This window comes from Phalacrocorax carbo, chromosome 2, assembly GCF_963921805.1.
Source record: "Phalacrocorax carbo chromosome 2, bPhaCar2.1, whole genome shotgun sequence".
Taxonomy (NCBI): domain Eukaryota; kingdom Metazoa; phylum Chordata; class Aves; order Suliformes; family Phalacrocoracidae; genus Phalacrocorax; species Phalacrocorax carbo.
This window is the reverse complement of record NC_087514.1, coordinates 157,952,059-157,978,500: the sequence shown is the minus strand read 5'-3', so window position 1 is coordinate 157,978,500 and position 26,442 is coordinate 157,952,059. Positions and strand designations below refer to the sequence as shown.

General features: G+C 43.5%; 1 protein-coding gene across 2 annotated transcripts in view; it reads left to right on the top strand.

Annotated features, from left to right (window-relative positions):
- The window catches only part of DNAJB6 (DnaJ heat shock protein family (Hsp40) member B6), a 62,587-nt gene extending 49,324 nt beyond the window's left edge, over positions 1-13,263 (top strand). Inside the window, exons 10-11 of one of the 2 annotated variants that reach the window (XM_064445021.1) lie at positions 3,466-3,672; positions 11,664-13,263. In XM_064445021.1, coding sequence (XP_064301091.1) covers positions 3,466-3,672; positions 11,664-11,746 — 290 coding nt within the window. In that variant the 3' untranslated portion in view covers positions 11,747-13,263. Of the gene's footprint in view, positions 1-3,465; positions 3,830-11,663 lie in introns of those variants that run through there. The other variant, XM_064445020.1, reaches the window with a different exon arrangement.
- Positions 13,264-26,442: the final 13,179 nt, after the last annotated feature.

Sequence of the window (26,442 nt, the reverse complement as noted above, 5' to 3'; positions counted from 1 at the left end):
CGGGCATCTTAAGATGGAAGTTTCTTGCAGTATAACACAGGTGAGCTCAGCTTAGCAAAAACGCAAATTACAAATCCTTGGTGAAAGAAAGTTAGGGAGCTTGAGAGGAAAGGTTTAACACAAACTTCCAAAGCGATGCTGGTTCCCCGAGTCCAATGCTGACGAGCTGTGCTCTAGGTTTTAGCACAGACTGCCACCTCTTCTGGGGCAAACGGTGGGTTTGAACAAGTTTGCAAACAGCCCCTTCACCACTTGTTCTTAGCGGATGGTATCTAAGTGTTTCATACTGATTCCCACCCACAGCTGCGTCCCCTTTCCTTGCACTTCAGCCACAGCTGTGTTGCACAGATAAACCCCCAAGGAGGAGCAGCCGGGTCCCGTGCCTCGGACTGGTGCAGGCAGCGTGCGGGCAGCGTGCTGGCAGCGCCGAGTACAGCCGGGGCTCTCCTGGGTTCGTTGGGCTTGTGCAGCACCTTCGGCCGATACCACAGTGCCGTGCAAGGTTCAGCACTGGGGGTTAGGTCTGGATCATTTTTGAAGGAAAGAGAAATATGCACTGAAGGAATTGTCTGCGGGTTTTTTTATTCTTGGTGTATCATCTTTAAGGAGCAATCGAACTATGAAGCCTGCTGGAGGAGGGACAGTCCTTGCTCTGGGCCATTTGCCGAAGAGCTGCAGGTGGAGGACACCCTTAGGCAAAGCCTTGGAGAAGGCGTATTGTGACTTTTCATAGACAAAATGTGGCATAGTTGTGAGGACTTGTCCCAAAACTCACAGGAGGTGTGTAACAGGCAGGTGCCATCGTTTTTCAGAGTCAGAGCCAAGCCTGTACTGTCAGGAGCTGAAGGCTGAAACCTGCTCTGGAGAGCAGCTCTCATGGGATTCGGTAAATCAGGACAAGCTCTCCTGCCTCTTCTCTAGGTTGCAGCTGATTTAATTGGAAAGTTTGGAGTACAGAGTATCTTTTGCATTTTTTATATTTTATTTTAAGTTACACTCAAGCAGTGAGTGCTTGCTGGAAGATCTTTCTGCGGCTTCATTAGGTGCTCAGTGTTGTGGGGCTGGTGACACAGCTCAGCTCCCAGAGCAAGGGAGCTCTGCTGGAGCCTTCACTGCAAGCAGCAGATCAAGGACGCGTCAGGGTGCAAGAGGGCCAGCATGCAGTGATTCTGTGCGTACGTCACCAGGGAGGAGCAAGATTATTTTTAATTCTTCTAGTGTTAAACTGTGCCTTCACACCAGCTGAATTAGACTAAAGGTGCCGAGATTGATCTCTAGCGTAGTTGGGAGTAATTTATTGGGGTGTGTTAGAGCATCTGGTTTAATACTCAAGTGCATGAAGTGTTAGTGTATCTGATCAAGGTGTCTCTGCAGTGCACACATGCACAGAGCTTCCGAGAACAGCCTCAGCACGTTTCTTATTCCTGCATCTGCTTGCCAATATAAATTTTAAACATGCATCAAGCAAGACTTTGCACATCAGAAAGAAAGCCATGCAGTTTGTGTTTCCATGGGAGGGGAGGGATCGCCTATTTCTGGTTCACTATGCACTATAATTTGTTAGGAAGTTAATTCTCTTGACTGGTTTTTGTATGTGCAATTGGTGTACATGGGTTTCCTATGCTTACTTTTTCTTTTTTTTTTTTTTTCTCCTTCTCCTGGCATTTTATAGGTTCATCTTCATAGACCTGGTATCATCAGACTGATAGATGCTGTTTGTATAGCCGTAAAATCCTGTAGCCTTTTATGGGAAATGTCGGCAATTCTGCATCTGGTGTTTTCTGAGCTTTTCCTTGCCCACTGCCTCTCATAGCTGAAGTGCTGTACCCCATGCGAGGGGAAAAAAGCCGTCCTGCCAGCCCTCTCCTACTGCAAGAACTGCACACCCATAGTTCTACATCCGTATGATGCAGGCGGCGGTGTGTAAATGCAGAAATCCTTGGTGTTATCACTTGTGTTTTTGCTTGTTTGCCTGTGCCTTTGGAAGTGCAGGAGAGTCCAGGTGAAGAAGTGTGAGTGTGGGGGTGGGGAATGGGCATTAAATCACCTGTGAAAAAGGATCCTCTGCATAATATCCGTACACATCAGGTGCTCAAATGCATGGTGGGGCCATGTGAGGCATCCCTTGGAGCCCTCTTCTGCAATGCCTCAGGTGCTGCATTGCACTGTGAAATGACTTTTTAAACATACCTTGCCTCCTTTTCCTCATGCCCTCAGAAGCATCTCCCCATGTACGATTACAAGGTAAAGACAATGTGACCTGTTTTGTTTCAAAGTGTTGGTGGTTTGGTGCACACAGTGAAGTGGGTATTACTGCTCTTGTTCCTTACTGCATACGTGGTGCTTTTTCCATCTTCAAAGCATTTTCCAGCCATGAACTAAGAGCACACACATTAGGTGAGAGCACACACCCCTCCCTAAGCAGCTGATGCTGGGCACATCCCGGGAAGAACTTCCAGAATGTGACACACCACTTTTGATGCAAATAAAATGACGCTGTATTTCATCAGCTCTATTAAAAGTACTTAAGTAATTGAATTAATAAAACTTTTAAAAAGCCTTTAAGAGACAAATGTGGTACACACCTTCTCACTTTTTTTTTCTTTCCCCTTTTCTTATTTTCCCTGTTGAATGTCTTGGGTTGGCTTTTTTTATTTGTTATCTTACTGTTTGCTTTTCAGTGTGTGGTTTTGCTGGGGTTTTTTTGTGTTACGGTAGCTGATTTCTCTGCTTTTCAGCATTGGTACTGTTACAGTTTCTGCAGCAAAGGAAAGCATCATCTGCAAAATAGCATGAGTATGACTGGAATACCTCGTCTTTCATATTAATTTTTGAAAACGTTGGGTTTTTATTTCCATTGCATTCATTCATCTTTGCTGTGCGTGCCTGCCTTGCCCCTGGACCGTGCTTATCTCTTACATATTCAACCCCATTTCCCATCTTCATGTGATCTTTCACAATTCCTTCTGCTTATGGATGTCGAGTATCTAGCCCCTCTGAACCCACATTGGCTTTGTTTTTCTCCTACCACCCCCGTAGTCAGCTTGGGTATTTCTCCCTCCTTCCCCTACAGCTTTTCCTTGAGCATGGTCAACCCTTCCTAGGCAGACAGTCTAGGTGAGGTGGGACAAGGTGACATATTCTGCACAGGAGGGAAATATCGTCCAGGGTGATGTGCTCAGCTTGCTCACCCTAGCTTTTGGGAAAAAAGACACAGTGGCCCCAGAGATGTCATATCTAGCCGACTTTTTTGGGTGGCTCCAGTGTGGTGAGAGGCCATTGATTGAGCTTTCTGCTCCGGACACTCCCTGATGTGCAGGTAGACAGGAGTATCTGTGAGCTAACCACAGCCGAGGCAGTAGGTTAGTGACACTCAATTTCCAGCCCAGTTTTGAGTGTTTTTTTTCAGGCTAAATTTAAGCATTTTTGGATGCAGCTGACTTTTCTTGCACTTTGCTTTTTCAGGTGAGGCAGATGAAGAAGCCTTTGCTGAGGAGTGCAGACGGAGAGGACAACATGCTCTGCCTTTCCAGCCGACCAACCCTCGCCTGCTGAAGTCTCACAAGCCTGCCAGTTCCCCCAAATATGCCTATCATTATAATAGCGATGAGGTGGAAGAACAAGATAGAAGCCGGGTTACAAGCAGCTTGGAGACCCCTTTTTATTTATCAGGTGTGCACAAGCATGTTGATGAGAAATGCACAGAAAAGGATCCATCAGCTAGTCAAAAGCCAAAACCAAAAAGCCAAGCAAGAGGTTGTTGCTGTGTGTTGACTTAATGTTAGTTCCCTGGTAGATAATAAACAGTAGCTTGTGTGCCTTCATCCTGCATTAGCTCTGCTCTTCAATTTAGTCTAGATTCACAAATGCCCTGGGGTATTCAGGGATCCAAGGCAAATATTATTGTGCTGCTGAAGTGCCTATGCTCTTTGTTCTTAAAAGTGAAGGCCTTTTAGAGATTAATTAATCACAATACTTTGCACATTCATTTACTTAAATTGTGCTTGGCTTCCTTGCCGAAGAAGTTCAGCAACTTGATGTTATTTCTGGAAACTGCAATTTTAGGCACCTCTAAATCCTAATAGAGAAGGCTGAGACCATTCAGGCAAATGCAGAAGTGCAGTGATTGTCCCAGTTATTTTTTGGAAGTAATTAGTCCTTTGATATATTTCCTGCCTGTAATGTTTTGGCAATATAGTCCAGAGGCTGTCTTGGACAACAAAGTCCTCATAACCACTTGATTTAATTTGAACCTGTGGTCAAAGATCATCCAGGACTGTCAGGACAGGTTTTTCTGAAACATGAAGATTCTTTTCTACTTGGATGCCCAAACCAAGGGCCCTTCTCAGTAGTGCTGAATTAGGTGAAGTGCTGGGAAGCGTGAGCGTATGAGGCTCCTCAGGGTAAACACAGCACATGAAAAACATGCACTGTACCCGAAAACACGCGCTCATGTACTCCCAGTACATGTACCAATTTCTGCTGCGTTTATGAGCCTTTAATTCTAATGCTGTCTTCTGTACGGAAGACCTAAAGATACCATGTGGGATGACAGCTTGGAAAAATAGCAGCAGATAAATATCTTCCTGTTCAGTTGCTGGAAGTTTTGTCTCTTTAGGGATGGCTAAGCTGAATCTTTTCTTTAAAAAAAAAAAAAACAACAACAAAAAAAAACAACCAACAAAAAAAAGTTTAAAGTTTCTCTATAGAAGCCTGAATGTAACCTCTGGGCTGATGTCCTGAAATCTCCCACACCAGGGTTACAGGTTTTGTCTCCTGTTTCTGTAGCTGGCAAAACAAAACCTTGGCTCTGCGTTTGGAGACTTGAGGCTCTCTGCAATCGTAACAATACTTTGTAATGGCTTCCAAAGAGCATCTGAGTTTGACACGCACCTTGCAATTTTTGGAGCAATTTTTAAGATTGCTTAGGACTTTTTGCTGTGAATCTATTTATGCTCCAAGACACACAAGTTTGCAATTTAAATGAATTTTCAGAAGTATTTGTGCAATCACAACATCTTCTTTTTTACTAGTAGATTGTAAGATTCAGGGTGAAAACGTGACTGCAGTAAGACTAAGGTTTTACGGTTGCATTAAATATTTTGCCTGCTGTTCCTCTGATGAACAGGGCTGCTGAAGGACTGGTGAGTCAGTCATAAAGAAACCTATGTGAGTGCCTTAATCCCTCCCTGGGAAGTTTGTGCACGAGCCCTGGCCAATAATGCTGTTCTCTTTCATGGGTGTTCACCTCTGTCAACTGCCTTGCCCAGCAAGCAGGCTTTACCAGCACATCTCTGTAATTATATAGACCACTTCCTTGCTCCCGCTTGGCTTCTCATTGATCACTGCAACAGCTGCCGTGCTTACACGGGCCAGCATTGGGAAAAAAATAGCATCTCCTTCTGCCTTGGTCCAAAACACACTCACTTCAGTGGAAAATAAAGTTCAATGGCCTCAACCCAGGTGCTTTTCTACCTTGAATCAGACCGTTTTGCCACCGCTGGCGTGTGGCCCTTGGTAGCGAGACTGCACGACAGTTTTAGGCAATGTCTCAGTTATGCACCTCAAGCAAATCCTCAGTCATTAATGATTCACCTGCAGTGAAATGGCTTTCTTTTCCCAGCTCTAATAATGTGAATGCTTGAGTTTTAACTTGTAAGTCCACTGCAAATTTAAATGAAGGAAAAGGGGACAGGTTTCATCTTGACTACGTGGTGGGAATCCCTCTGGAAGTGGCTGCCTATCTCTAGTGCCCAGGGAGAAAGGCTGATCAACTCGTTTAGACTGGCAACCGATATCCAGAGGTGAGATGAATCCTGTCCTTAGTCAGGATTTCCAGCCATTACAGTGGGTTTTTAATAAAGAAAAAAAAAGTGTTAAATTTGATTCTCCATCTAACATTGACACTTTGCATTTTAGTAGAAATTGCCCTGGGTTTCCTGCTGTTCCTGGTTTCATGACAGCCTTTAGAATAAAACTTGTACTCTGGAGTTGCTGTGTATCTCAAACAGTGCTCTAGCTCCACCCAAGTAATTCTTTAATTAGGATTCAGATACTACAAGTAACGCACTGCCTGATTGTATGATGTATGGCTGCCTGGTGATACCCGAGATGTATGAAAGTGGTATTAATGCCAGCAGAGGCCTGGGGGTTACAGCCACTAATGGTAGGGGTAATGGTAACTATCCCTAAAAAACCTGCTGCTTTGGATTTGAGAGTTTTGATCTTTATCTAGCAAGAATGTTTGAAATGTTTAATTGTTAAAATACTGAAAAATACATGATATGAAAGATCATTATTTGCAAGATAATATTGCAAGGTTTGCTCTTCCTTTTGAATGAAATAGCTTGCATTAACCTAAAACTTACAACATTAATAATTCATTTTTACTCCATTTTCACCTGCTGGCATCCCTGAAAAGGAAACCTCTTTAAAAGAACTAGCTTAACTAATCTTGATCCTTTCCTGGCATGGATTCCTCTGCTGGAAAGTTGAGCTTTTTGTACTTTATTACATCTTTAATGCAGTCTCCGTTGTTTTTACCGACATACAGTTTCCTGATTTACACATTACTAACTAGTAAAATAGATGTGCTTGTTATCCAACTAATTGCCTTACCGTTCTCTCACATACTTTTATTTGGGCATGTAATGGAAAGAGAAAGGAAAGCAAAGCCACTGTTTTCTGTGAAATCCGTGAGGAATGCTGGAGGTACGGAGATGGGAGGGAGTTCACTCTCCCTTTGCTCCACATCCCCTGGCTGTACCTGTGCCCGAGCGGCATGGGGTAACAGCTATAGTCTTCCGTGCGCCCAGGGCGGGAAGATTGGCTGGTGGATTTGGAGGCTGACTCGTTGTTCCCTGGCTTAGCCAGAGCTTCCTTCACACGTTTTTTTGGCTGCTAGTAGGAGAGCATCCCGTTATCCATTTGCTTCCCATAGAAGGTGGCTGGGTTGCACATGGAAGGCCTTCCAAGGCTGTGTAGCCTTGCAAGCTTTTGCTTGCCATACAGGAGCAAAACCTTGGAGTCTATTCAGTAATAGTATTACCTTAATTAATAGCAGGCAAGCAGGTTGTATCTGGCTTGGTATGTTCTTGTAGCAATTCTAGGCAGAATTGGTAATGAAAATAGTATGGTGAGCAAGCATGAAGGAGGGCCGCAGTGAGTTACTAAAGCTTTTCAGTCCCCTAAAACATCAAAGTTGGAATTACATCAGTGGGTTGGCCAGTGAAACTGGAGAACTTGCCCCTTGGATTTAGCAGTGTGATAATTAAATAGTGGAGCAGCATACCTACACGGGGTGGGATGTTTTGTCACCTCAGGTCTTTACGTAAAGGCAGGTTCTCTCTCCGTGATGCTCTGTGGCATGGGCAGGAGCTGTGGATGCAGTGAGAGAATTAGTAGGTCAAACTGTAACGTGTTGGGTGGTGGCTCGGGCTGAAAGTAGGGAACGTGAAAGTGTCCTGTAAAGCTGTAATCGTAAATTGAGTCACACGCATGAAATTATACGGAAGCTGTGAACTGGGGTGCATTTTTATAATGGCATATGCAAGTGTGGTCAGCCTAAAATAACAGCTGGTGGCTGCAACTCAGAAGTAAGCTGGCTACCTTTGAAATAGCTATTTATTGTTTTGACTAGAGAGATATTTCTAAGAGCAGAAAATTAGAAAGCGCACTACAGAACCTAACGTGCATGCGTGCCGCTGCCCTGTTAAAGCTCTGTGCGCATGTTGGAGCCATGACTGCTTTGCTGGTTTGAAGGAGGGCAAACGAATGGCTGCAATCTTAGCAAATAGTAGATCTTGAAAACCATTTTCTCTGGGACTTGAGCAGAAAGCATTAATCCTTCCCACCCCAACCTCAGTGCTTCAGAGCCTGAAAGTGGAAGGAAGGAGGCTCCTCCATAGTCTTCATGTTTGCAAGAGATCTATAAAAATCAGGCCATGGCCTTTATTACTGACTGATGTGAGTCAAGAAGCAGAAATGCTGTGTGTTGGTCATGACTGAACACCTTGTTTCCTTCTGGTGACTCCTATGCTCTCCTGTGCTGACAGAAGGAAGGTGGAGCAGACCTGTGGCTGCTCTCTGCATCCTGTAGAGCAGACAGCTGTCAGGCAGGGCAGGAGGAAGCAGGATACCACAAATGGGTTGGGTAGGAGCATTTTCCTCAGGACACTTGTCCCGTTGGATTGATGGCTTGATGTGCACACCTCCCTTGCAGTTGCCCCCCAAGAATGTGACGAGTTTCATAGTCTGAACAAACCTGTGACTTTGGGAGGTGCAGATGGCAGAGTAGAAAGACAGAAGGAAAGTCAATCTGAGACCCAGCAGAGAGGCTTCCCAGGTTGTTTTGGTCCTTGCAGAGTGGTTGAGGGAGTTGCTACTAAGTGTTGTTGGAAGTTGGTTTTGGACTTCAGCAGCTTTTTGAAAGATGGAATAACTTTTGTGCTCTTTATGGTTCTTCTGGAAGTAGAAGAGAGGGGGATGTAATGGGAAGAGTGGATCAGCAGATGCTGTTTGTTTTAAACAAGAATTATACAGGTTGTAAAACAGGTGTAATTCCAAATTATGTGGATTCTTGCTCCTGGCAGCTGACAAAAGTAAGAATATGTACCAAGTTAGGCTGGCATCTATCTGCATTTGAGTGAATCTGTTTTCCAAATGTCAAAGCTTGGGGAAGTTCTCAGCAACCTCTTCTCCCCCCACCCTTCCCTAAGACTATCTTAATGTACGGCATTTCTAGAGTTTAGATAGCTAACACTTGCTTCTAAGGGTGGAAATTTGAAAAGCCCATCTCCAAGGCCAGAACTGTTTGGCTGAAACCAGTTCAGCCAGGCACTAGCTATGGGAAGTCTCCATGACTGCTTCGTGATGCTGGCAACTCACCAGGACACAGGTTCACTGCAAATTAATCAAACAGTAATGGGGCCCTTTCTAATTTTTTTATTCTCTTGTGAGATTTTATTCTCTCATGACTTTGGGGCTAGTCTTGTAACCAAGGCAGCTAAATATGCTTTTAATTAGTGCTGGTTGAAGTATTCAAGTGAAATAAGCACTAAAGGGTTACATCTTTAATGTGCAATTATTATTTTTACTAGAAGCTGCTTCACTTGTTTGGATCAGGTTTTTGGCCGTTATCACCCAGCATAGCATCACCGGCGCTACCAGACTGGCAAAGTTTGACCTATCCTTTCTTCTTAGGTGGGGGTAGAAAAGGAAATGGTTGGGAGTGAAATTATTTATCACAGTAGGCTTGAAACAGAAAAGACCTGGCAGTTTTCTCTTGAGGAATACTTTGTATTTGTGTGTTATCTCCTACTTTGGCCAATCTGTTTCTGTGTGTCAGTGATAACACTTGAAAGATTTCCACTTTTCACCCTTATCATTCTGGAGGCTGGTAGGAGACCATGTTGTCAAATGCCTAAATATCTTCATACCACATTATTTTAACATTTGAGTTGTTTCATTTAGAAGACAATGAATTATGTAGCATTCATTTCAAGTCACAATTTAAATTGACAGTATTTTTAAGGAAGAGTTGCTAGAATTGCTTTCAAAATCTCAAAGATTTGAAGAAAATAGACTGTTGCAAAAAAAAAAAAAAAGTATTATGATATAAAATAGCAGTAGCAAATGCAATCATGCCTGTACATGGAAGCCTTTTAAAAATACTGACAGTGTTTTGAGAATGAAAAATGAGAAAATTAGGAAGCTAATAACCTCTTAGGCTTTAATGACCCTTTCCCAAATATGTGTTCAATGTTTCATAGTTATTACATTAACTAGTTCTGATCAGCTGATATGATGCTGTTTTTCCCTCCAGTAAAGGGAAGAATCCTTTGAATAACACCCTTCAGGTGACTGATTCTCAAGAGTCAGCACGTCTCTTCCGCCTCCATTGGCCTCTGTGGGAAAGCAAAGAGTTGCTTGAGCCCTTCTGGGATGTGTCCCTTACGGCAGTAAATTAAATGCCAAGGGATCCTATTTTTGACAACATATAGGTGACCGAGGGGCTGACACTGAAGTAAACTTCATGGGTGGAGTTCTTAATTAGGTATCACGCAGTGTCCCCAGGGACTGGATTGTAGCTCAGGAGGGTGGCAGGGTGCAGGGAAAACGCAGCGTCACCTGCAATTCTGTAAAGCACTGCCAGTTTTTCTCTTCCTTAAACAATAAAACTGGTTTCCACTCTAACTTTGCGCAGGCTAATCGCTCATGGCAGAATTTCTAAATAAATATCCTGCTTCTTGACTCAGATGATTGCAAAAGATGAAGTCATGCTGTTGATACAGCGTAGGAGCTAGAATGATAACCTAGGAACAGTTTCCCTTTGCTACAAGGGAGTGTATTTCCTCTAACGCACAAGCTTTTGATAGTCTCAAGTGATTTTTTTAGCCCAAAGACTATCTTGTGGTTCTCCCCAAAGTCTTAAACTTAAACTGAAGAACTGCAGTTCTGCTGTGGGCACAACCCTAATGGCACTTGGGAGGAGCTCTGATTAGGAGCAAACTTCATGGCTTTGTGCTCCTCTGACCTCCCACTGCTTCCTTTTCCCATCTTAATTTTGCTGTTGGTGCTAAATTGATGGAGAACCAGGTGCAATGGTGATGTGGCTTCCTCAGGGTCACACATCTGCCTGCTTGCAGACAGAACGGGGGAAACAACCAATTTCCAGACAGGCAGAATTGTGCCCTTCCTGGGCTGTTCCTCTGACTCCCAGCCCTGGCTCGCAGGGGCTCCGCCGCTCCATGCTGGCCCCCTTTCACTGGAGTGTGCTGATTCCCAGCGGCAGAGCACCCCTGAGCTAAAATATCCCTCCAGCTACCTCAGAACATCACAGAATGATTATCTGATGAAAATGTTTGCTAGCTTTGAGTTTAGATTTATAAGTGCACTTGGGTAGATGTGGTATTGGTTCTGCACAGTTCACTGTCCATGCAAGTCTGCTAGCAAGTTGTGTTTTACTGCAGGTTTGGAGGAAAGAACGAGATGCAGAGCAAGAACTGTTTTTCATGCATCTTTGGGGGGGGAGAAAATCATTGGGATGATGATCACATGGCTGGAAGCTTGTGCCGACTGAATCTGTAGCAAATAATTGTTGCTTGAACTTAATACTTCCATGTACTATCGGAGCTGCGGTAGAATATAACCTATGGTGCATAGTTAAGCATGAGCAGGCTGATGACCTGTATATGAAATGCATATTGGGAAACGCTGAGCACCTTCTTATTTACTCAGGATTCTCGGCATTCCCTAGTCTTAAAATGGAAATGCAAATATCGTGGTAACTCTGGCTACTGTGAGCAGGAAACACCAGTACTTAAATAGGTCCTGCTGTCTAAGTCTTATTTATTGCTTCTGTTTTGAAAATTATTCTGTTTTTGCATGTGCTCTAATTTTGAGGCTTTTCCTGAATGGCTTTGAAGTCTATTGAAAGTTCTCCAGATCTTTTCAAACTTCAAAGATTGACTGTTTTTTTTCTATCCTATGTAAGGGATATAGTGGAACTGGGGATATAGTAGAACTGATAAGTTAAAGAAACACATTAGAAAGCCAGACCTTTTCTTTAAGATTCCTTAAACCATTCAGAGAACGTGTGCTTTTGCTAGAGGGAAAAGTCCATGAATGCTGTGAATAGTGTTTTACAAGCCATGTTTCCTCAGGACACAAAGAAGGCAGCAAGAGGAGGAAGCAGAAGCAGAGAGAGGAACAGAAGAAGAAGAAGTCAACCAAAGGGAGTTACTAAACTGGACTTCTCTGCTATGCCAATACCTTTATAATAATTACAACTTAATGTTACATTTGAGCACACCTCTTTTGTGTATATTTTTTGATTGTTCACACTGCTAGCAAGGTAGTGACTCATGTTAAAAACTGTACTAAAATTGCACTATGTTATTCTTTTTAGTTTCTTGGAGTGGCTTTCTTGCCAGTCAGGTTAGGGAATTTGAACGAGGCTGATCTTGGTTAGAAGTGTGTTATGTTTGAAGATTGGAAAGCGTTACAGAATTTCTTACCTCTTCCTTCCCTGGGACTAAAACAACTCTAGTCTAGTGTTTTGTTTATTTGTTTTTTAGGATATAAAGGGTTGTGCAAATGCCTGTTTGTTGGGTCAGTCTGGCATCAACATCAGGCCTGTTGAAAGAAGAGTCCTATTCACTCATGTCATTGGGAACGGGATTGAGACATGAGCTCTTATAGGGTAATTTATGCAAGCTGAATAAGTGACTTTTATGGTTGTTTGTTTTCTCCCCAAGCTGGGCAGCAAAGGTTTGCTATTAAAATGTTCTTTCATTTTAAATTGTATCATGAAGTTATATCCTCTGCTTTTAAGAAACTTAGTGTAATGATGGTCTCCTGTAAGCACTCCTACTGATTTCCTTAAGCATAGTTGACTCCTGATGAATCATTTAGTGAAATCATTCCTTATTTAAAAATTTTATTTTAAGAACCTAGAGACAAATGATCTAAGTGCTACTTTAAAACTGCTCTTTGTTTCTGCTGAGTAGGTTTTAGATAACAAACATTTTTCAGCATCCGTATAAGATTTTATCAAGTTGTTTCTGCACAGAACTTGCACCTTTATGTATGAAAGCATTTTGCATCAGTTTTACTGCAGGACTAATTTTTCTAGCTTGAAAAGATGTCTTCAATTTAAAAGAAATATGTGTTTTCTGGCAAGATTACTTGCTTGCTTCCCATACTTGTCTCATGTGCATGACACATTGCTTCTCTTAACCATTTAGTTCGTACAGAGCCCTTCTGTTGCCTTAAGCATATACCTGCATGTTTCTTGTCAGTATGTTGCCTCCTCTTTTTAACCTTGAGGTAGGAGTTAGGAGCTTATGGTTTTGTTTCTTTTGTTCTTCCTCTTGCCAATATGTTGTTGATGTAACAGACTTAAACCTGGCAATATTGAAAGTCCACAGTTCCTGGAGAAACTCACTCATCCTAACGTTTAAAAGATGTAGTAATGCACATAATGGCGTAAGGAAGAAGCTAAACAGAAAAATCAAGTCTGCATTCTAGCATGGTTTGATATAACAAATTCTGGTGCCTCCGATATCTGAACGGTTTAGCTTCAAATGCTTACATTACCCAGTGTAACCCTACACAAACATATAACCATACATGAACTCTGTTAGGGTATTTAATTTATGGGTAATATGAAATAAGACTGAGTACTGGTTTTCTGTCACTGAAGTACCACTTTTGTTTTGTGCTGTGTTACTAATATTTAAAAATAAAGAAAATTCTCCTTTATACTTTGTCTTCTTGCACTGTACAGTAGACTAGAACTGGTATCAGTTGTTCATGGTTACCTTCAATTAAAGTTTAGGTTGTAAGCACAGGGGGGAGAGTCTGCGTTCACAAAATGCCCACAAGCATACCAAGTTATTCATTTTGCTAAATCCATGAGCAAGTTGATACAGTCCCTGTGTAGAATGGCTGATAGTGGTAAACAAGGGTTCGTTCTGGCTGGAAACATCACCATAGGAGTGAGTGTACACATCAAACAGAGCTTGCGCATTAGCCACGCAAGGAACATTGACACTGGATAATACAGAACACTTTGAATTACATCCCATTTAGTACACTTTCCATACTCTGGGAGAAGTTGCCGCAATACATATGCCAGTTTTAAGCTATTAGTGCTCCTTATTTGTTGGGAGAATGGTGCATGCTTTGCAAAAGCAAGAGAGGTAGAGGAAGGGAGAGGTGGCACCAGTGTGAGGCTGGTGTCCCCGGGCTGTCCCTGTGCTGTGAGCAGCCTCATGTCACAGGAGAGGGTGGCTCCAGATCAAGAACGTGCCTTGAAGGGTTAGAGCAGATGGGTATTTGGTACCTAAATATCTTCTTGACTCTGATCCCTATGTTAGGCTTGGAGGAGGAGGATAGAGCATTAATTAGTTAAGAGACCTGAAGGTAGGCTCTAAATTAATTAGGAAGCCTGTCTCACCAAGAGCATCCTTATCCCACTGAAAAGGTGCTGGTGTGCTTGCAGCTGTGCTCCTACACCCTGCACCTCCCTGGGGAGAAGCTCCTGGGAAACAGAGGCCCCAGAGGAGGGAACCACGGGCATAATCTTCCCTATAACTACCTAAAATCTGCCCAAGCTTGCCCAGAAATTAAGAAATGAGGGCCCATGGCCTTTGAGCCTAGTGCCTTCCTTCTCATCCTGATTATTTCTGGATTTTAATGGAAGGGTAATGGCATAACTGAGCACCTTTGTCCAGTTGCAGGGTTGTCCAGCCAGGTGTAGCACCATGCTCACGTGGCTGTGCTGCTCGCAGGACAGCCTGGACATGGTGTCTGCCACGAACGTATGAGCAGGCGTGTATGTGAGGTCTTGTATTCCCGTGCATCCACCTGCCAAAGGTGAAGGCTGCATGATGACATGGTTACTTAAAGGATGTGTTGGGGCAGGAAAATTGCAGGTGGGTGTGAGATACCACAACTGATAAGAGATGATGCTGGCCCAAGAGTGGCTGTGAATAAATGTATTGTGAAAGTCAGAAAAAGATTCCTGACCATCCCGCAACACTTCTGTGGCAGAGCTGCGGATGGAAACGGAGCTAGTTTAAATACAGACCCTATGTGAATTATAAAATGTATTGCAAAATGATTGTTTACAGAGCAGATAGCTTGGCTCAAAGACCTAAAGTGTTTTAAGTCCCCTTTAGTATCCCATAAGAAAATTAAATTATTAGGGTAGAGAACACACAGTGAGCTGAGTAACAGCATAATTAAAATGATATACTGACAACAAAACAATTTTATCTTAAGATAGTGGGACACGATCACAAACAAGCAAAATACAGACAGATAAGAGTTCCTGTTCCTCACTTGGAAGCTGCCACTATGAAAATGGTTTAAATTCAGTTGTTTTTCACACCTTTTAGAGATGTGCAGAGTCTGCTCTTTGAACTAAGGTTTGGCAAGACTTTGATCCTAAATAAATGATCTCAGCGTGTGTAGGTGTTAAAAAAATAAACCCCATATTTTTCAGGTTTTTGCCCAGTCTCTGCTCAGTGCTGCTGCCCACCTCTGTGGGCAACTGTCAGGCCTGTAAATTCTGCCTCTAGAGGTAACACAAAACTCAGTTTTTCTGTCATCCCAGCTGCCTTTACAGAGACTTGCTTTTTTTTCCCCCCAAATTTCAGAACCATCTCATGATACTTTTTATTTGTTGAAATAACACAGTGAAAATATGCTTCTTTTGAAAAGAAGAGAGCCAGATACCCAGAACATGTATAATAATCATTAGGCAAGCACTAAACTGCCTGTTTTCCCAATCACATATGAAATGTGTGACTCGTACCCACTTACTCTTTAGGAATGTTTCTAGACATGTGCCACCAAACTGGTGGCCAACAAGCGGTTGGATTAGCTTGTTACTCTATTGAATTCCACTGTTTTATTCTACCTATATAGAAATGTATTAATTTCCTTTTTTTTTTTCCCCTTCATTTTGCGTGCCAGTTGCACAGGACAGTTTAATCCTGGGATGCACAGGTTAGTCCTTCCTGCATTTCAGTATCTTCCATCATGTGCAGTCCTGCTCCTTTATGTCCAGACTTAGCTCACATTTTAGCGCGCTCTCGCGTTACCTTGCCCTGGGAGCACCTTACACCCCCCCAACTCACATACTGATGGGGGGCAGGGGGCAGGATGGGGATGGTGCAATTGCTCATTCGGTATGTTTAATTCTTTTCTTCCCAGTGAACAAGTTGGAATCTGGTCTTAAGAGACTTTTTATCACTATTTGCAAAACTTTGCTCATGGCTACCTGTAGCACAGAAAACTCTAGGCAAGGCAATTTTCCTTTCCAGTGATAAGAATTAAAACAGGGCACTTAAAGCAACATAAAGATCTCAGTTTTCGTAAGTGTTCATGTTTGGAACTATGGTCAATTCAGCTGCCCTGTGTCAGTACATTTTGACTTCTCACAAGTTTTTCTAGCCAAAAAGGATTAGGTGGGGTGTTGGGAAGTATCAGGTTTAAGTACCTTGTTGGTGCCCTCTTAGCCCCCAGCTGTTAACTGACAGCAGAAGCATTTCCAAAGTGGCTGAGCTGACCCGAGATGACATTTCCAAGTGTGGGGTATGTTACCTTGCTGCTCCCATCACAACAAGCAGAAACTGCTCATGTCAGTATCCCAGACTTTCCTTCTGCCTCTTCCAGAAGGCCTCATGTTATCACTGCAAAGCCAGCCCAAAAAGCAAGAAGTGAGAGTGAGAGGAAAGCCAAAACACACACTCACGTAACAAGTCTGAATGCTTTGATTTCAGAGAAATGCCTCCATGTCTGCCTGGAAGTGATCACAGAGTTTCTAGGATGTCTCCAAGGAGGAAACAAAACCTCACTGCACTGACTGGATGGTTAATTGCATCTCTTCTGTTTCCATTGGCATGCACATGCACCTTTCTACTTAAATAGCATACATAACTTTTTCCATCCCTTGTTTGGGAAGTGCTCATCCTTTGGTCAATGCAGAGTGGCTTCCTTGTTCTTTAGGCTGCCGGTGGTTGTAATTTAATGAAGTCTCATGATATGGGAGGTGTTATTTTTACATTCTCTCCATATTAGAGAGTTGCAGTTGGGAAGATTTCCTTAACTTAAAAAGCAAAATTTACTTCCAGGTTTTTAAGATGAAAGCTAACAGTGCAAAATGGTAGATCATGCCAAAGCCAATATGCAAATAAATGTATTAGGATAAAACTTATGAAATATATGTTTCTGCCTGATTTTTGGAGTCCCAGTGTGTGATATCTTTGGATGGCTTAATATGTTAAGCTGAGCAGTGCTGGTTGTATATTGCTACATGAGACCGAGAGATAGTTTGAAGCTGAGGAAGGGAAGGAGCTCCAAGGAGACGTTAAGGAGCACTAAGCAGACACTTCCCACGGCACCTAGAAGGGACACTCACCAAAGGTGCATGACGTGATCCTGGCAGCAGATGCAAGCCACGACCTGTCATACTGGTAGTCTTGTGACAACATGGGTTTTGCCACTTTGGGATTCCAGGAGAGGAGGTAACCAGCTCTAGAGCCTTCCCAGTGCCATGAGTCACGCTTTGTACCCATAAAAATGGTTTGTCAGCTACCTGGCCCACTGTCCTGTCTTTGATAGTGACTAATGGTGGATGCCTAGGGGAGAGCACAGGAACAGCCTAAGCATGTAATTATACCGCACTAGAATGTTTTCCCAGCTGCAGCACTCTGTGGGTCAGAGGCTCCTGGATCCAGAAATGGTCTTTCTGTTTCCCAGTGTATTTTTCCATTGACTTGTTCAATTGCCTCTTAACCTAGAAAACTGCTCAATACCTGGTGTCCTATGACAAGGGATTCTTCATCTGACTGTGTTGGGTAATGAGATAGCCCCTGTGTTTTAGGCCTCTCTCCTACAGCTTCCTTTGGTTTCCTCCCCTCCTCCCTCATGGCATTGGAAGAGACACTGAACACCACATCCTCACTCACCTTTTCCATGCCACTCATGATTTTACACATTTCACTCATGCCAGGCTTTGGTTAACACTTTTACAGCTCAAGAGGATCAGCATATTGAAATATTCCTTACAGAGAAGCCTTTCCCTACCTCTGATCACCCTCTCAGTTAGGTTAGGAAAGCTCATTAAATAGTGGCTATTGCTCAGCTCCATAAATTGTGATGACCTTCCAGACAAGCATGACTAGCATTTTAGCAACTTGCTAATATCCCGTTATCAGTCTGCCAGAAAAAGGCCATGCAAGGCCTGGGCTGCAGGAAGAGCAGGTCTCTGATGCCTTCAGTCTCACCAGGCTCTCACGGGCTCTGGAATGAGAACACATGAGCTCATGGGAGTGATGGTATCTCCAGATGATGGTCCCACACACCTTCACCCTCCTTCCCACCCCCTTAGCCGAAATCGCATCACGGGGCATTCCTTGGCGGCTGACGCGGTGCTCCTCCTGACTCAGGCACAGCTCCTGCCGCCGCTCATTGTTCCTGGGGCTGCTGTGTGTAACCGTGCTTGGCTGGCGGCACACGGACTGCGGAGTAAGTGCTTTATTGTAAGAAGCGCTGGGTGTTGCCAATGCCAGTTTGCCTGCTCCCACGGAAAACTGGCGTTGGCTGTATGATCCCTGCCAACCAGGGAGACGGGTCAGGTAACCTTGGGAAGACACCTTGCTCCTGGTGTGACACACCCCTGCAGGCAGCGCCTGGAAGGATGGGCAGTGCGACTCCATGCATCCCTGTCTTCTGCAGCACTGCCCACGGCAGCACAACAGCTTCTCCATTTCCAACCCCTTTTTGTCCAATATGCAGCTGATATTTCTCATCTGTAGCAATCTGGGCTGTGACTTTTCCTATTCCCCTCAGCATCTTTTGTCCAGGGACAGCTCTGCACAAGTGTTCACTTACTGAGTTTTAGGGTCACTGATGTAATTTGGGAAGTTAGTTATGAGGAAACATCAGTGATGGTAGGAAGGATCCAGAGAGATGGGAGGATGCAGGACATCAAACACTGATTCTTAAAGTACAAAGCCAAAACTGGCTCATTGATCTGACCTCCCAAAAGGTTGCGTCAGGATGTGTCAAAGCTCAGAGCGTGTCTGGCTTTGCCCTTCTGGTTCAGATCCAGCTCCACTTCAAATACGATTTTGCCCAATAGGTTTCCCATCTGAGTGCAGGCATAGGCTCAAGTGACAGGTAACCTCTCCTTGCTGTGACTCTGCTCCAGCAGATAGCCCTGCTGTGGTTTGCTGGAAGGTTTTTTTTCTTTTGGGTGCACCTGAGCCCATGGCCTCTTCTTTCTCAGCAGGACTCAGGTTTGGTGGTGGCGGTTTTTTAATCAACAAAATGCCTTCCCTTGGAACCACAGATTTTTCTATCATGAAGACTTAGGAAAATATTATTCAGCTTGTGTGTAATGCAAGTCTGAGGTTGCATTAGGAGATGGGATGTGATAGAACACGATGGTAATGAGTCACCTCATATCATTTTATATTGTGATGTGTCAGCTGAGAAAGCCAGAGAGCTATAGGTGTTTCTACCAGCCCAATTATGAAACAACTGCTGGTTCATGCAGAGATTACGAAGTTTTTCCTAGGCTAGTTAGCAGATAGGTTAGGTCTGTGGTTTAGCAATTTTTGTTTAAGTGGTGAACAATGAGCTGCCTCAGAATCTATTTTCCACCCACAAAAGTCATTGGTCCCTTGGGAAGGGCTAACCTTGCTCAAAAACTCCAGTCATGAGTATGAGACTGTCTCTCTTGGCAGATGGGAGAGTTTGTGAGATTTTCTGTATTTTAGGGCTACTTTCTGCCGGCGTTGAGTAGAAGAGGGTGATGATGCCATCACCTGTTGCTGCAGTAGAACCGAGAATATGAAGGCATGACTCGGAAAGTCAGGATGTTAGAGACTGGCCCTATACTTCTCAATTTAATCCAGAGAATGACAGACACCCAGACACAGGCAGGACAGCTTGAAGGGTTTTCAAGGTAGGCTCTTAATTTCCATGACTGCTGTCTGCCTTGCTGGCAGTCATTAAGCACACAGGACCCTTCAGGATGTTGCAACAGCCCTGAAATGAAATTATGTCTATGGGATGTGGGTGATAGAATTGGTGTAGACTAATGGATCTCAGTCCCTCTCCACCACTGGACTGGTGAGACCTTCAGCCAGCTGCTTTGCCTCCTGCTGAAATGCCTATGGACTTGCCAAGGGTGCACAAGCAAACAGGCGCTCAGCTGGGCGGTCTCGAAGTACCTGGTGTACGTGATCTGCTGTGGTGATGGTGGATGAAGAGGTTTCTTTGTAAAAGCTTAGGAAAATTTTGAGAATAAGGACTTCTATGCTCAACTTTTCTTGTCGTGCTCTTTATTTTGACTATGAGTGGGCTCAGCGGGGAGGGCTGTAGTTTCTAGCCCCTCACACAAGGGACAGATTTGGAGTAGAAGCTCCCACAGCTCTGTGGCTTCTCCTGATGGCGACTCCTTGGCAATCCCCATCCCTTTAGCCCTCCATCTTGCAGCAGCAGAAAAAGTAAATTTGGTGAAATGCTCTGGGGCTTTTGTTCTGTCAATGAACAGAGGCCAGGGTAGGACCTGTCCCTTCACTTTTATACTATGGTTTGAACTCCCCTTCTCCAGAATGTCAGTCTTGCCCCATTAACCCCTTGCAGCCCTGGTTTGAGAAGGTTTCCTAGTGGGGTTGTAAATGCTCCAGAGGAGGCATCTGGGGAGGCAAGCTGAATAATGGAAATGTTAACAGACCTTTCGTTACACACCCGATACATCATACTTAATTTCTTTGCTTTTGTCTTCTGTTTTTATACTTTTTCTTTTCCCCGATCAATAGCATTCATCCTACTCAGTGAACAGGCTTGATACTGTTTTTATGGTGTGAAAATTACTGTTGCTTTGACTGGCTCCTATTCCAGGTGACACTGCTTGGCAGAAAACAATGAATCTTCCTATTATTTGGAAAATAAATGTGATTTATGGGAGCAGCAATCGATAGTGGTCTGTGTCTTGCCGTCAGAGTGCTTGCTTTCTTGAAATAAGGCTTTTACCTTTGGAGTGTGAACGCTGTTTGTCTAGTTCTGTGGAGCAATTTATAATATGTATTTTTTAATCTCAGCTTTTATTAAGAATTTTTTTGAAGACAGTGACAAAGAAAACATATGTTGTCTTTTTAAGGGTTCGATGCCTATGTGGAAAGCAGTTGCGGAAGTGTGAAGTTAAGCATGCTGGCGGGGAAGGACATGATGTGGATGCTGGAGATGATGGAGGGAGGAGGAGGAAGGGGAAAGCTGACCATCACTTACTTCCTTCCCTTTACTTACTGGAGACATGATGGTCAACACCGAGGATTTGTTACTAAAATCCCACAACACTGATAACAAAAAAAGGACCAATTTAGCTGCAGGGAAGCAGAACCACTCACCTGCCAGATGTGCAAGACATTACCCGGAGATGTCTGGGGAGGCCTATGAGGCTGTTCCTGGTTTTCCTGTTCATTGTTGCTCTTTTGCAGCAACCTCCCTGCTGCCTACTAGTGAGCCTTATCTATTGTGGGCAAACTCTGCTCGCAGGCAGCGCAGGTGTGGGTCCTCTTCTGCTAATGGCCATGCTGAAAACGTCTTCTGCTTCTTGAAGAACTAGTAAATAAAGAGCTTACCTATTTGGGGACACTTTTTGTGTCTTTCTTAGGGCAAAGGACTAAGGGAGCTCCTCATCGCTTTGAAATTTTTTTTTTTTTAATTAAAAATAGACATAGTCTCCAAGTCCCCTTAACTCTTTGGCTTATTCCAGTCTGAACAGTGATTTAAACTGCAGTTCTGGTGTATTTACACAGAGAGGAGGTTGTCTGACTGAGTGCATATATCAGCATTGCTGCAAGCAATCGCAGTTGAAGCTAAACCCTGAGCCTTTCCCAGTAATTGTGTCTCCTGTGCCAAAGAGCGGACACAGCCCCCAGGGCAGCAGAGCTGAGGATCACCCCACTCCGCCAAGGATGGATGCCTTGGGAGAGCTGTGATGCCCCAAACCCCCAGATGCCGGAGAACCACCCAAGTGATTCCAGTCCTGGGGTAGAAATTTTCACCTCCTAGGGATCATATTTAACCTCAGCAAACAATTCTGTCCTACCACACACAGCCTAAGGGGCCATGCTTTTTACAAAATTACTGGCAAAAGAAGCCTTGCGTCCAAAAAGGTGTGTCTGCATGTTTGCACAGGAAAGGATGAATGCTGAATATACACCTATTACTGCTGGATGAAGGGCCAAAGACACAGGGCCCAAATTATTTCTCTGTATAGAACTGAACTGCTCAGAAAAATAGTTAACCAAGGCATTTTTGTTTGACAAAGATGAATGTTCCCTTAGGAAGCAGGTATATCAGACGGGAAGAGGTTGATCATTAATTTTAAAAAGTCAATTTTCTGTCAGGTGAAGTTTAATTTTGGAGATGTTTTTCTACCCCTTCCTGCTAGCCTCCTTGCTCTGCTTTGGGGCTGATTTCTGATCAAGCTGAAGTGAACACCTGAATGTTGTTTCTTTTGCTGTAGAAATACATATGCATGCATACATATACACATGTATACATACCTTAAGCACCCTTCTGGCATTTTTCAACTGCTTTTCTTAGGCCAGGAGGATGGATATTGTACTAGTAGATAGGAGGATGAAGCAAACTGGAATTGCCTTTATCAGTCTTAGAACAGTGGAATCAGCAGTTTTTGGAATATCTTTGTGCAGAGCCTCTGAGTTTATGTACAGGCAATCCCAAACACTGGGGAGATCTGACCCTAATTTGGGTGTCCTCAGTAGGACATCTTTGTTTTATGGTCAAGAGGGGTTTATTATGAAAATCTGACCTGCTACATTACATGGGGTCATAGTATTTCCCTTAATGATGTTTGCACTGAAGTTATGATCTCATGGCAAACCCAGAGTGTATCTCATAGAGGAACACCCAGCCACAACTGGAATAATTGTCTCTTTTAGGCATCATCTCCTACAGAAGGGACTTCAGTTTATCCAGTTCCTCAAACAGCAGCTTCTTCCAAGCAACTGCCTGCCTGGCTGCAGTGCCTTTACACAGGTAGGACCATCTCTGGCCAGAACTAAATATAGGTTTGTGCTGAGTTAGCTACAATGAATGGGTTTCAGTGGGTAAAACAGAATAAATACAGCTGCGAGGGTAACTATAATTATACTGACTTTGATAAATATAATTACACTGTTGTTAAAGGGACTTTGGTGTAGTTTATTTCTTCGACTTGCAAGAGTTGGATGGAGATAGAGAGCTGTCAAAGGGACCCCACAGTTTTATTTCCTTATCTGAAATTAGAGCTCCAGGACACAGCCGTATTCTTGTACTTTGAAGATTAATTTAAAATAAAACCATAGTTTTTATATCAGGCCCTTTTCTTCTGTCTAGGATTTTTGTCACATGTGGACGTACTTATTGCAGGTGCAGCTTTTCCTGCTGTCTCACTTTGGAGAGGACGTATTTGTGTGTGTTTATCTGGCTATTGGTGCAGGATTCAGCACTGGGTGTTTTAGCACTGTGTTTCTAGTGACAACTACCTTTTCTGGGATAACGACATATAAACTTGAAGAGCTGTTACACGTTAATGATACCAACACAGATAGCCTGAGGTAAAACTCTGGACTTATTTAAGGCTTCACATATATAACATAAATAAGCTACTGCTATGTGTATCATTACACTGAATCTCACTCTTAAAGGATATTTTATTTTGATTGGGAAACGGACTAGCCAAGCAGCAGAAGTACCATGTTGCTACCTCAGAATCTGGTTGTAGTTTGATATTCTCAGGATGTGTCCTCTATAAAGGATCCTGAAAAGGTCTTCCTATTTAAATTAAACCTTGTGGAGTGCACAATTCTTTTCTGAATGGAACTAACCATTCCTTAATTTAGCCCTGGGAGCTGCTCGGCTATTTGCACTAATATATACTGATATTTGGGGAATGAAATCATGATGCATCCTTCCAAGTGCAGTGGTGAAGAAATCCCATCAACCCACATTACCTCAAAGAAGCCTTTGCCAACTGATTTGTATTGCTCCGAACGTGGAGCACTTTACTGTGATGAGTTAACTCCAATACTCACATAGTAAACCCCCAAATCCTGCTACGCTTTATGAGCCTAGAAGGAGCTTTCCTCCACAGAGCTTAATGTACTCCGTCAGGTTCCTGACTTCATAAATAAAGCGTGCTCCGCTTTTCCCCTAGGAAGAGGTTGTTGTGTTCCTGACTCTCATAAAATTGAAGCTGTTACTCAAACAGCTTTTTGGCATCAGCCAAGCGCTTCCTACTTTGTAAGCTATCTCATCCTAATTTTTGAAACAGCTGCATTTCCTAGCACATTAGCCTAATATATCTGTTAAATCTGTTACAATTTCTTCTGGTTTTCTGCGATTCCTGAGCCTTTGGGGCTGCAAAGCATATTAATCTGGAAGCACAATTTTTGCTGGAGGAATCAGCCCTTACAGATATAAGTTCAAAGTTGGAAATTTGCTGGAGTGAGGGTGGCCTGGAGGCAGAAACCAATTTGATGTATGATGCATGACCACACTGCAAATATAACTCTGTATTTGAGAAGGTGGCTTTCATGGTTAAGAGAGTAGCCTGGGACTTAGAGGATGTGCATGCAGTTCTTGAGTCTGCTCCTGCCTTCTTGAGTCAATCTTAAAATGGTTACCAATCAGCCCACCTCTCTGTTCCCTGTGTATAAAATAAGGTAATTTAATCCTTTTCTCTTGCACTTCATTCAATCCGTTTAGCTCATTAATTCTTCAGACCAGGAACTCAATCATGCTCTTTCGCAAGGCAAGCACACAGAGAAACAATGTGGAACAATACAGATTAAACAGTCTTGTAGCTTATAAAAATGAAATTCAACCCTACAGAGTACTCCCCCTTACTACCAATACCAAGACAACATATTTCTTCCTCTCCCTGAAATCTAGACACACAGAATGGACATGGGTGAGTTCTGCTAAGTGTCCCGCTCCACCCTTCTGCCGGTGGCTCTCGTCACATCTGCCTAATTGTATTTGCAGGGCAAGTATTTGTACAACCACAGCCATATCCCAGGGCTTTCCCAGAGATAAGGGGTTTTATTTCACTTCCATCCAGAGCTATCTACAAAATAACGTAATTAGTTTATCCCATGTTTGTCAAGAGAAAACAAAACTGAACAGCTTAAATGTTATTTGGAGGAACAACACGTTCCTGCCCTTTGGCATGATTCAGCCTATAACTCTTTATCCAGCTGTTCCTGTGCTGTGATGTCCACCACGCCGGGAAGTGACACCGAGCAGGGCTATAGGAAGATTTAGAGGAAAATTTCAGTACATCCATCACATGAAAAGTTATTAAACTCCTCCAATTATTTATCTTCTGCATTTGTAACGTACTTGTTTGTAGGTACTAATTTTGGGGAGTGCAGAAACAATGTAACGGGGTCTCTTCTGCCCTCCCTTCAGCTCTGGCCCCAGCACGCTGGACGTGAGTCCCACTGGAGTGGAACAGACCCTGCAACTGTCCTCTGAGGGGTTTAAGTATATTTTCCCACTTGTTAGACAAGCCTAATGTAACCCAAACTATCCAAGCCAACTAGTGCAATAAAAAGACACTGTAAGATCTCAAGAATCCAGAGCAAAAGAAGGAACGTTTAAAAAGGCCCCTGAAACAGCTATCTTTAATGGAATTAGATAGCTTAGCTAAATAAATAAGAAGCTATTGCCTGTGGGAAAAAAAATCTCAGTGATTTCCCCTGAGGTAAAATCAGTAAAGCAAAGCAAAAAAAAAAGTCTAAAAAAAATCCCTCACCATAAACCCAAAGGGCCTTGTCAGCTCTACAGCAGAAATTGGAGAGACCACTCAAGCAAGAAGAGGCTTAGGCTATCTTCTATCAAAGCACGCATGGACTGGGTTTTTACAACAACTTAAACAGAAAGTGGTGGGGGTTTGGTTTTTTTCCATTTTCAGCTGTGGCGAAGATTGGAAGAAAAAATATACACAGTACAGTCTCTAAGGTAATGTCTTTCCAGTGCGACCAGTGCCTACATCCTTCTTCTAGGTCCATCAGCTTTAGCTATTATAACACAGTTATATATGTAACAATTGCACAGTGACCCCAAAGGCAGTGTGAAACATTTACAGCTTTTGTTAAATCTATGAAAACCCGTGTCTCACAGTGCTGAACATGAGAAAGAGCTGGCCTGGCTGTGAGAAGGAAAGGATATAGCTGGTGACAAAGGGTCCTGGATGCTGCCTGATACAGGAGAGTTGAAAGCAGCTACGCTACCACAAATCCTGTCTCCTAATCCTCTCTGACCTGGACTCCTGATCCCAGACACATCAGTGCTCAGCTATTTTGAATCTACTCAGGCTTCCAAAAACGCCAGGCATGCCCTGAACATACCAATGTTAGCACAGCCTCTGCCGTGAGAACGTGGTACAAGCTTGTTTGCTCCGTACCGTGCTTGCCCCCCACAGCAACTCTGTGCCACCACAAGACAACATGACTGTATTTACAAGTAGCAGAAATTGAGCAAATCATTACTGGAGTGTGAATAAATGATTCCTTATTAAAACTCAAATTTTTTTCACTGAACCTTCAGCTTTTCAGACTGTGCTTTTGCTCAGGTGTGTAACTGACTCTAAGCATTATGAGGAGGGGATTGATGACATTGCTGCTATATAGTCCTCAGCTCTGGCACAAGTCACCTCATTGATCTGGTCCTCTTCTTCCTTACGAGGCCCTCCCAGGTACCATCTCCTCTAGGCTCAGTCCAGCTCCAGCCCTCCCTTCTTTACTCCTGCAGCTTCTCAGGTTGGGCGGGTAGCAGCTTTCAGGGCGCACAGACAAGCTCACCCCCATTTGGTGTGTCCCTCACCCTACTTATTACATGGCTCCT